Raw genomic sequence first — 11,418 nt, forward strand, 5'->3', positions numbered from 1 at the left:
GCTAGAAACCTGTAATCGAGGCTTAAATTTTGGGACCAGTTAATGTTTTTCTGTATCCGCAGTTAAACATAAAGCCATGAGAACATGCTGACAGAGAACAGAACCATAACACCAGATCACTGGTTTATGACCAGCATGTTATACTGGTCAAAGCAAGCATCAGCGTCCAGCACTGATTGAGAATAAATCACCTTAAATATGAAAACAAATTGAAATGAATAGGAAAATATATATATATACTGTATATATATAAAATGTCTGTTCTTCAGGAATGAAGAAGAATCTATAAAACAAACATAAATGAGTCGTAAGAATCTTGTGAATGATGGAATAAAATCAGCCTCTGAGGACCAAAAAGGCCTTCAACAAGAGCTGTAGAGAGAACAGTTTAGCTGAATTAAGTAGAATGAGGTTCTAGTTTGACCTTAAATAGCACCATGAATAATCAGACCCAGTCCCGCTGATTTTATGACACTAAACGTAGAACAAACCTTCCTGCTAAAGGCTAACAATGTACAGCATTTAGGGCCAAGGTGAGGAACAGGATATGTGATGTGGGCTCAAACAGCCAACTCCGAATGGCATTTTGTTGCCATGGCGTTATGCAGTTTCCCTGACCTGCATCAGAACCGATCTGAAAATAAAGGATCAGTCCCAACAATTTACAGTAAGACTATAGATGTTTGCTACAAAGAAAGACTCTGTCCTGTTTTATCTGTGGTGAAAATTTGAGCAGTGTGATTTTTAGCAGTAAGCCGATGGATGATTTCAATTTTATGATTTGATGGATTTAACTAGATTCAGAGCAGCCAAAGAAGTCCATCCCGATTCTACGAGGGTAGCCTTCCAGCACCTTCAGCGACACCGGATTAAACTTCCAATAGTACAGTCCACTCAGGAAGTTAGCATAACCTGTCCAGAAGGAGAAAAGAGGTCAGATGTTTGAAAAGACTCAAACCTACCAGTTGTTTAACCCAACTCTGACCCAAGGTCTTACCATAATTGTCCAGAAAGGCTGCATCGATGTGACTGGGTAGTCCAGTCCACTCATGCATGCTGCGAGGATGGAGATCATTCACCCGATTCTCCTGAGTGTTGAAGGGCCAGTAGAAGGAAGACTTGAAGAGGAAAATCTTCTCCATTTGGTTCTGCTCCCACCTCAGAGCTGCATTGATGTCTGTCACAGGAAGACCCAGCTGCACCAAAGACACTGGTCCAGATATCTTCCTCTCAGCATCAAACACCCAGTATTTGTCGCCTGCAACAGCAACAAGAAATAAGTCTAGAAGTTACTGGGTTTGCTCATTAGAAGAAAATATATATAAAGCACTGAACTGAGTTTAATCTCACCTACTGGCTCTCAGGATAATTTTTATATTGTTCATGGATGTGCCTTTTAAACACTAATAACACCTGCCTGCTACGTGATAAGGCTTATGTTTTCCCAAGCAGTTTATCCAGTTAGGACAGCTCTTCTGTCGGGCTAAAAGGTTATCTTCATTATAAACATAAAGATTTGGGAATGAAGCCAGAGCACAGACAGAATGGATCATTCTTAACAGCGAGCTCTCTGTCACGGTGCATTCAGAATGTCCTTCATATAGAACACTGTGTAATATCTTGATATGGCTGGAGCTAGTGATGTTTCCTCATTAATGAACATGATGTAATGATATGACATTTGATGATGTGGCAGGGGGAGACCCTGGAGATGTATAAAGTGATTGTTTAACTGTTATTCTAGCAATATTCTGAAGAAGCAAGCCCAGAGGTAAGTGCTGCCATCTGTGACCTGAGCCAGTTCTCTGATATTAGTAAGATTACAATTTCTGTAAAAAAAAGTTTTTTATGTCTCAGTTGTTTATTACATATACTATCATATTATTGCTTGTTTTGACAAACGAAATTAAATTTCATTATGTATACACAAATGATAAAATGTAGGATACAGTAGGGTAGGGTAGAGTGGGGTAGGGTAGAGTCAGGTAGAGTAGGGTAGGGTAGGGTAGGGTAGGGTAGGGTAACAGTGTTTCCAAAAGTGGGTGGGGTGCCCCCTAAGTGAGGTCATGCATAATTGCAGGGTGGATGCGGAAGAAATTATTTAGAGCGTTTTTAATAAAAAAATATTTATGAATTGAAAGCGATGATGAATTACATTTCAAGGTAAAACAAACAGTTTAGATAATTATACCTTTGCTTTAAAGTTAGTGAATTCATGAGCAAAAGGAGATTATACTTTTTTTTTGCAATTTATGCCGAGTAACGCAGTTGTATTTTTTTTTTTTGTTTATCTGTTGAAAAAAGGTTGTTGTGGAACCACTGGATTAACATCATAAAGAATAGGCTGCTGAGAACCAGAATCTCACTGGTTGCTATGGTGATTCCCAACTTTTCTGGAAGGTAAAGGAAATTAGGGTTGGGCACCAAGAATGCAGGATGAATTGCTTGCTGGTTCTTACTTTTTAATTTTACTGAATTCGTTAACATTTTTAATGAACAATTCCTAGTCTGCCGACCACAACAGGAAGAGAAAACAGTGCGTGCGCAACATTCCATTTGTGGCAGCATTTGAAAATGTGGCACAAAGAAAAAGAGATAGGAGCAGGAATGTTCTGCTTCCTTTTGTACCTTGGAAGAACCAGATGTTGCCAGACTTATCTTCATAGGCTGCATCAATGTAGTCAGGGATACCGCTCCAGTGGCGTGAAGACAAGGCTGGATAGCCACCCTGTAGACGTCCGTCACGGATACGCCAAACGTATCGAGACTTGAAGAAAAACAGCTCTCCCCTGATCATGGACACAGCATCAAAGCTTGTTCTGCAGGCATCCAACTGAGGAAAAGCAGACACTCATTACTTCAACCCTAATCTATTAATGCATGAGTTAAAAAGCAGAAAAAAGAGGAAACTTTTGAATAAGGGATGGTACAGATTAAAAGTTCTGATCCAGTCCATATTTCTTTCCATTATCTTTCCTAATATCCAGATATTCCTAAATTTGTTTTTAAGTGGTTTCCATCAAACACTTTTCCAAACTTTTTGAATGTCTTTTTATGATCATTGCCAGCTTTCTATCTTTTCTTGGAGGCATTATTTAAAGACACAATGACTGGACCAGGACTGATGGTCAGTAGGTTCAAAGGTTCAAGCATCATGGTCTCACCAGTTCAGTCTCTATCTCATTGGTCTCTGTTATATCCGGCGGTGTGTACCGAGGAGGTCCATATAGATACTGGATCCCCCTCTTATCGTCTTCACTGAGCTTCAAAGGGTAGGAATCACTGTAGAAAGGACTCATGACGGCATCGGGCTCCAAGGAGTGCTGCAGGCCCAGAACATGGCCGAACTCATGAGCTGCCACCTGGAGGAGATCAGTCCCTTCAAAAAGACAAAGATTATTTAGTGATTAGCTTCACACACATCGTAAATAGTCCAAAAGCATCTTACCAACACTATTCCCGACAGTCCAATGTTCATCATAGTCGAAGTGGACTTCGCCCTCTTTGAGAGTGCGGGGAAAGAAAGCATGGGCCAGTATTCCTCCAGGACCGTCGAACGGTAAGTCATCACCATGCCAGTACCTGTAAAACCATGTCTGATTTTTATCTTATGACAAGTTTGCATAGCATATAAAGCCAATATTAGGACAAGCCTTTTTTGAATGCCCCATCTTTCAAACTTTAAAGTTTAAATTACTACAAGTCCTCTGGAACAGTTTTCTTGAGACAAACAAGTTGAATTCTGGCCAAAGGCAAAAAATAAAATAAAAAATAAAATAAAAAAAAGGAGAAAATTAAATAAAACACCTTACATCAACTGAGAAGCACAAGATAGGAGGTATTCATTTTTTTTTTGCAGCAACAGGACAAGTGCACCTTGCAGTAAAGTACTCTACAAAGTACTCTGGAGTCTTGAAGCTGTACTAGACTGGGTCCTCAACAGAAACACAGCTGATCTACAGCAGAATATCTAAGAAAGAAAATAAACCAAGTACTCCAATGAGCTAGTCAAAATCCCGACCATAGCTTGTTTTAAATGCTGCAGTGGGAGCATCTGAGCAGAAATAAATATCTCCAGACCCTAAATGTTGGACAGAGAAGTGGACTCAAGATCCTCCACATGAGACACTGATGGAGTCAGATGGAAAACCTGCAAGTTTTTGCTTTTTGAGGACAAAATTAAACTTTAAACGGTGTAGAAATAAAATCTTTACTTCATGTCTTTATTTCAGAGGATCACCGCTCAAAAAAATAAAAATAAGATCTGCAGGCTAGTAAACATTTCCATGTCTGAAAAGGAGTTATAGTTTTAATCTCTCTATCCTCTACAGGTCAAAACGTGAAGCAGAGATGGGTTTGGCAGAGAAACGAGAGTTTTGTTATGACAAGGACGTTTCAGCAGACAGATGCCAAAGTGAGTCGTCATACTATAACCATCCAGTTTGAGGGTATATAGTGTAACTCGATGATGATGAATGATTATCAAGTGTCTTTTAAACTGATCCTGATAGATTTATGCCCCTGCTGATTATGAATTCCAGTCCAGAAAGATGTTTCTCCTTGGTTTTACCTCGGCCCTACGGCCGGTTCTACCTTTCTTACAACATCCACAATATTTAGGTTATCCTGATCTGTTTTCTATATTTATGCTGCTATATGTTTAGGCTGCTGGATCACATAGTGACCACTTTACCTCATTGTGTTTCATTCTAATTCTATTCTCGTATTCAGCACTTTTTGTTAAGTTCCACTCATAACTTTGTGTTCTGTCTGCTTTTTCCTGTCATAGTAGCTTTATCTGCTCTGTTCCTGTTTGGCTGTGACTCCATCCTGGATTGTAATATCAGCTGTGCTGCTACCATCAACATTTCTGTTAGACATTGGAGCTTGGACCGCTTCCATTGTAGTCCTCTTTTCTTTTAATTTGACTAACTGTGCTCTCTTTCATCCTCTGATAAGAGAATTGTGTTGGAGCTCATCTGCCTGGTTGTGTCTTTACCGGACGGTTGATATTGGTTGACAGTTACCTTTTATATACCTGCTTCTTTTTGTACGTCTGCCTCTCTCTCCTTGAACCCCTTGGCAGATGGCCGCTCACACTGGGCCTGTTTCTGCTGGAGGTTTTCGTTCCTTTAAACAGGATCTTTCCTCTCCACTGTCGCTACATGCATGCTTTAGTAGAGGGATTGCTGAAGATTCAACGACAAAATCCAAGCGAAAATCGTCGCCTCAGTCTAATCCAGAAAGAGCATGTCTTGCAAGTCAATGACTGGATGCAATCAGCTGGTTTTCCTAATCAATCTGACGGTATCTCCTCTGTAAAGTGTCTTCAGATGTGTTGTGAAATGGCTCTATATAAATAAACTGGATTGAATGGAATGTGTGTAATTATTCTGTAAAACGTAGTTATTGTTCTAGAGAGGGCAGAAGGCTTTAACATATTTCAGTCCCGGACCCCAGATGGATGGAGAAAAGGAACAAGCACCCCTTCTGTTTTCTGTGTTTATGTTGACTGTTGATTCACAGTTGATTGTTCTTTGGTTTCTTACCTGTTAAAGTCAATGATGATGTCTGCTCTCTCATTAACAACCTCTCTGAGTGTCAGAGGAGTTACTGCGCCCCAAACTTCAAAGGCCTCTTTCAAGACGTCCCGAACTTTGTCTTCACTCATCTGCCATGGAAAACGAAGAATCCTGGAGGACACAGACATCAAATTGAGGTCACTAAAGATGAGCTCAAATTGGAATTTTAGACTCCAAAAGCGATACTAAAAGTACCTTAGAAGCAGCGGATTTTCATTTCTTACCTGTAAGTGAGATCAAATTTGTCCCAGCGTCCTCCAAATAGAGCGAACCGTTTCCCGCGCTGCTTTCTGCTCCTCTTCCTGCTGTGGTTTGATGCGTCGAGGGGTGTTACTTTTGGATAGTCTGGGACTCCACACCGAGGACGATTCCAGAACTCTGTCTCATTTCTGGACACCAGAGAAGACTTTGAATTGACCTCTTGGTTTAGAGCATCCTGCCTGTGTCTGCCTCTCTTCTTTAAGACGACATGGCTGTTGCTGTGAGGCTTTTCCTGCAGACAGAGAGCAGTTTTTACATTCATTAAAGACTTTATTTCAGGTTTCTGCCCTCTGTTTTGGTTTATTTTTTATTTTCTTTGTTAATTTATGTCTTTGTAGTCATTTTCTGTCAGTTTTGTATTTCCTAAGTTACTCTCTGTTTCCCCTTGTGCCTGTTTCCTTGGCTCCCTTCTAGTTAATTCTATTCACACCTGCTCCATATCTGCTCATTAGCCCATCCTTTGCTCTGTTCCCCATATATAAACCACTTCTGCAGTTCCTCATTGGTGGTTCCTTGTTGTTTTGTTGCTTTCTTGCTGGCTCCCTCCCCATATGTTGTTTCTCCCTGGCATCTCCTGATTTTTGTTTTCTTATTTTTGTTCTTGGATTTTTGCCTCAGTTGCCTTGTTGAACCTCTATTAAATCTGCAAACTCATCTCTGCATGTGGGTCCTCAAAAACCTCCACAGACCTTGTCACTTAGAACGAGAATGAAGAACAGGATGGTGAAAGTCAAAGGATTTTGTATTTTAAACTGTATCTTTTGCTTTAAAACAATATCCTTCGATCTCTATGTTGAACTATCTACATATACTGGGTGGTCAAAGTGCTGCGCATCTTAAAATCTGAAAAATAGCAATAACGAGATGAAGAATTTGTTCTAAAATCAAGCGCAATGAGTACATCTCTCCAGTATTGTCCTCCTGAAAGAACTAAGGATCTTTAAAAACTGGACTAGTGTAACGTAAACCGAGTCTAGATCCGAATGTTCTGAATCTGTCAGGACAAACAAAATCATATGATTTCTGTTTTGACACATGCTAATGCCCTTGCCTTCATATATTTTGAATTTTATAACATAAAATTTAAGCCTTGCACAACATTTATGTAACTTTTGTTTTTTGTAGTTCTTTTCTAAAAGTTTGGTCCGTGTGATTCTGTATGACGACTTTCATAAGGCATAAGCACAGCAGTCTGGAGCTCCTTTTCTCTTTGATGATCCAGAGAAAAGTGGAGGAAAAGGAGCAAAGAACAGGAGGTAAGGGTTGCAATCTAATGTATTCAGACTGAGCCAGAGTTTAATCATGCAGACAGCATCCCACAATCCCCTGTGCTTTCTTCACAGCCCAGGATAAGTCTCTTCTTTGGCTGTGCAGCTATTGTAGATGATGTGACACTGCAAAGGTTGGTGGTATGTTTCGGTTTTTCTTTTTGTTTCTAAATGTTTAAACGATTATCCATTTCCTTACTTTTTGGATCTTTTTCCTAAAGCATCTTCCAATTGGAGCCCTGATTTTTCTTTATGTTTCCAGGACTGGAATAATCTTGCACTCACTGTAAATGTGTCTAATACAGTTAATGATTTTAAAACGGTTTTAAATACTCATCTGTTTGATTGTGCTTTAATTTCCAGTTGGCCAGGAGCATCAAGAGGGTTTTTCTTATATTTTAGTGTTTTTTTGTTTTTACTGCTTTTACTGTATTCGTTTTAATCTTTTGTCTAAAATCTTAGATAAAGGAAGGAAAACTGTGGTATTTCATTCTGATATGATTGGAAGTACTACAGTGAAATCCAATTATATACAGTTTATTGTCACGGTAAACTGAAAAAAAATTGCAAACTATTACATCAGAGAAGCTAAACCTCAGAAACAGCGAAGATAAAAGAGAAGCATCAGTACACATGGGGTCATAAATCAATACGAAAACAGGAGCAGAGACGTGTAATGAGGTGCTGCGATTGTCATAGTCATCCTCCTCCATCACAACATGACATCAGCTACTCCGGGATCTTGGTTCATGTTCTGCTGAGCAATCTGAAGTCAGCAGCAAAGACTGAGAGCTGCTGAGTGAGCTGTTTGGAGCAATACTCCCCGGTACATTCTGTCAAATCATCTTACACTCCTCGTGTTCATGAGTCAGGGTACTGATGCATCCAGCCCTCAACAATAACAACACATTACATGATAGTGTTGTAATTTCTTTGGCAAAACATTAAATGTCAAAACAGGGAGTCGACGTTTTATTTCTCAATGCCAGTGTAAACAAACTATGAACATTTCACCCCCAACCTGCCGGCTGATTCAGAAACGTTATGCTACCATTAGGTCTGTGCAGATATTTGGTTCTAATGGTGATCATAACAAGATTAAAGACTATAATCAACTTTTGAGAGTCTGTTCACCTTTATGTGAACTTTACATTCGCTTTAGGACAAAGCATTTTTGACTCCAATACAGCGAATGGTGCTATTTACAATAATTACAAGTACCAAGTATAGAATCTGCTACCTGTAGGGAAGTGCTGGCCTAATGGTTAGAGCAGTGCGCTTGTGCTCTGAGAAGATCGCAAGTACCCGGTTCGATCCCCACAGCCTGCACTCTGGGTACCGGAGCAAGACCCTTAACCCCACACTGCTCCCCGGGTGCTGCACAGTGGGAATGGGTTAAATGCCGAAAGTGAATTTCCCCATTGTGGGATATTAAAGGGATTTACATTACAGTAAACTTCTATCATAATACGATGGAGTATTAGGGCCAGGCTAGACATTTTCTTTTGTTCTATTCCGAGAATAAAGTCGCAACAAGAATGGTTGTAAAATTACAAGAATAAAGTCGCAACCAGAATGGTCTTAAAATTACGAGAAGAAAGTCGTAACATTACGAGAATAAAGTTGTAAAATTACGATAATAAAGTCGCAACGAGAAAGGTTGTAATATTACAAACATAAAGTCGTAACATTACGAGAATGAAGTCGCAACAAGAATGGTTGTAATGTTACGAGAATAAAGTCGTAACATTATGAGAATGAAGTCGTAAAATTACGAGAATAAAGTTGCAACGAGAATGGTTGTAATATTACGGAAATAAAGTCGTAACATTACGAGAATGAAGTTGTAAAATAATGAGAATAAAGTCGGAACGAGAAAATTTGTAATATTACGAGAATAAAGTCGTAACATTACGAGAATGAAGTCTTAGAATTAAGAAAATAAAGTCGCAAAGAGAATGGTTGTAATATTACGAGAATAAAGTCGTAACATTACGAGAATGAAGTCGTAAAATTACGAGAATAAAGTCGCAACGAGAATTGTTGTAACATTATGAGAATAAAGTCGTAACATTACCAGAATGAAGTCGTAAAATTACGAGAATAAAGTCGCAACGAGAATTGTTGTAATATTACGAGAATAAAGTCGTAACATTACGAGAAGGAAGTCTTAAAATGACGAGAATAAAGTCGCAACAAGAATGGTTGTAATATTATGAGAATAAAGTCGTAACATTACGAGAAGGAAGTCGTAAAATTACGAGAATAAAGTCACAACAAGAATGGTTGTAATATTACGAGAATAAAGTCGTAACATTACGAGAATGATGTCGTAAAATTACGAGAATAAGGTTTCTTTTTGAAACGAGTTGTTGTATGATGACTTCATTCTCGTAATATTACAACTTTATTCTCGTAATTTTACGACTTTATTCTCGAAATAAATAAAAAAAATCTCTAGCCTGGCCTTAATACTCCATTTTAAGAGTAACATCCTTTTAACAGATAAAAGCAAATAGATATTAGTAACAGTAATGACTTCTAAACAGTTTTTTTTTAAATAGGATGCTTTTTCTCCTTGAGCATTTTCATTTTTATATGAAAATGCCTTTGTGCTAGTTTTAACACTTTTTTCCATCTTGTTTTTATAGACTTGTGCACCTGCACCTCTACTTGCCCACATGCTTTGCCAGTGACACATTCAAATCACCCCACTGTGGGAGTATGGCATAAAACAGCATGGCTGCAGTTTCTTATTATCTTCCACATATTTTCACTACTGTTGTGTAGTGTTTGTTTCATTACACAACAAATGTCACCAAAACTATTACTTGCATAGAGAAATGCATCGTAATGCTGCAAAATCAACTGGCAGGTCTCACTGTTCATACAGTTCTTTGAGGGATAGATGCCATGATGCAAGGATTTAGCAGGAACCATCCTTTTGTAACCGTTTCACCTTAGTCCAGAGTGCCTTAAACATTCTCATAGCAACCTTTTTTTTTAATCATCTATTGAGGCTGGCTCATTCTTCAGTGTAAGTAATGTATTGCATTCTCTATTTACCAGTGTGGTATCAGCCCGGCCCTCTATTCTTTCAATAAAAACATGTTTGTGAAGACTTTACCGAGTGTTTCCATATCTTATCATTCATTTCTCGGAGGTTCTGTCACAGTAAATGTATGATCTATGAACCTGTACATGTTTCGACAACCTGTTAATCTGCAAGCAGAGAAAAACAGCTGGGGCTTTTATTTTGTGGAGAAAACACCTTTAATCTGACTTAATCAATAAAATCCACTTTAAATCTTTAAATCTGGTCAGCCTTAGCCACGCCATGATCTCAAATAATCTCCACCCAGTATGAAGAGGAATTAGGTGCTTTACTTTATTAAGAAATATAATTCGCCTTTTAAACTGAGAAAAACACATTTTAGAACCAAGCAAAGCTTTAAAGCCCTTGGTTATAATGAAGATTATGAAGGGATTGGTGTACAAATAGCTGAGAAATGAATAAAATATGTTGAAGCAGAAAACAATATTGGTGGATTTATTGGGTCATCAATAGGGCAGCATGGAAGATTTTGCTTTAATAATAATAAATCTCAGCTCTGATCGAAGCTCCAAAGCTCAGCTATATTTTCTAGTTCCAATATTCAAAGTTTAAACTCCTAACAGAAAATTGAACTTTACCTGATAATAATTTTATTTTGAGCTCTATTACGGTTTTGGGAATCCTTTCAGATTATACAACTGTATCTTCCACATAACAGAAAATATTAACCCCCTTCCATCAACTGTTACTTTGACAGTTCTTAATCCAGAGACACGTAGGTTAATATGCCTGACAAGATTATTGGCAGCTTGTCACTCAAAAAATGAATGACCCTTCATTCAAAATAATTAACTTAAGAGAATTCAAGCGGTGAAAACGATGGAGAGTTTCAAATACCCAGGTGTTCATGTCAGTAATAAATTGGACTGGGCGCATAACACAGACGTCCTGTATAGAAGGGCCAGAGCCGCCTCCACCTCCTGGGGAGGCTGAGGTCCATGCAATGTTTAATGTGCAATTACTATTTAATACTCTATACCAGGAGTCTTCAACGTTTTCCAGGCCAAGGACCCCTAAACCGATGGAGAGATGGGACCCCCTAATTATATATATTATATGAAATTGTGTTATATCAAACTGGTCTTATAGTTTCTCTACTACAGATGGAGTCATGTAACTAAAATAATGTCTCCCTGGGATTACTAAAGTATTTCTGATTTGGATTCCTCGTTAATGGGACAGGTGTTGTGAA

At 38.6% G+C, this 11,418-nt stretch overlaps 1 protein-coding gene across 1 annotated transcript in view; it reads right to left on the reverse strand.

Annotated features, from left to right (window-relative positions):
- Positions 1-359: 359 nt before the first annotated feature.
- Positions 360-11,418, reverse strand: part of LOC107093919 (stromelysin-3-like) — a 31,315-nt gene continuing 20,256 nt past the window's right edge. The window contains exons 2-8 of the mRNA XM_015389268.1: positions 5,807-6,075; positions 5,550-5,693; positions 3,449-3,582; positions 3,165-3,379; positions 2,629-2,833; positions 998-1,258; positions 360-912 (exon numbers count right to left, since the gene is read on the reverse strand). Of these exons, the coding sequence (XP_015244754.1) occupies positions 791-912; positions 998-1,258; positions 2,629-2,833; positions 3,165-3,379; positions 3,449-3,582; positions 5,550-5,693; positions 5,807-6,075 (1,350 nt within the window). The 3' untranslated portion in view covers positions 360-790. The remainder of the gene's footprint in view (positions 913-997; positions 1,259-2,628; positions 2,834-3,164; positions 3,380-3,448; positions 3,583-5,549; positions 5,694-5,806; positions 6,076-11,418) is intronic.

This window comes from Cyprinodon variegatus, unplaced genomic scaffold, assembly GCF_000732505.1.
Source record: "Cyprinodon variegatus isolate N-32 unplaced genomic scaffold, C_variegatus-1.0 Scaffold453, whole genome shotgun sequence".
Classification (NCBI taxonomy): domain Eukaryota; kingdom Metazoa; phylum Chordata; class Actinopteri; order Cyprinodontiformes; family Cyprinodontidae; genus Cyprinodon; species Cyprinodon variegatus.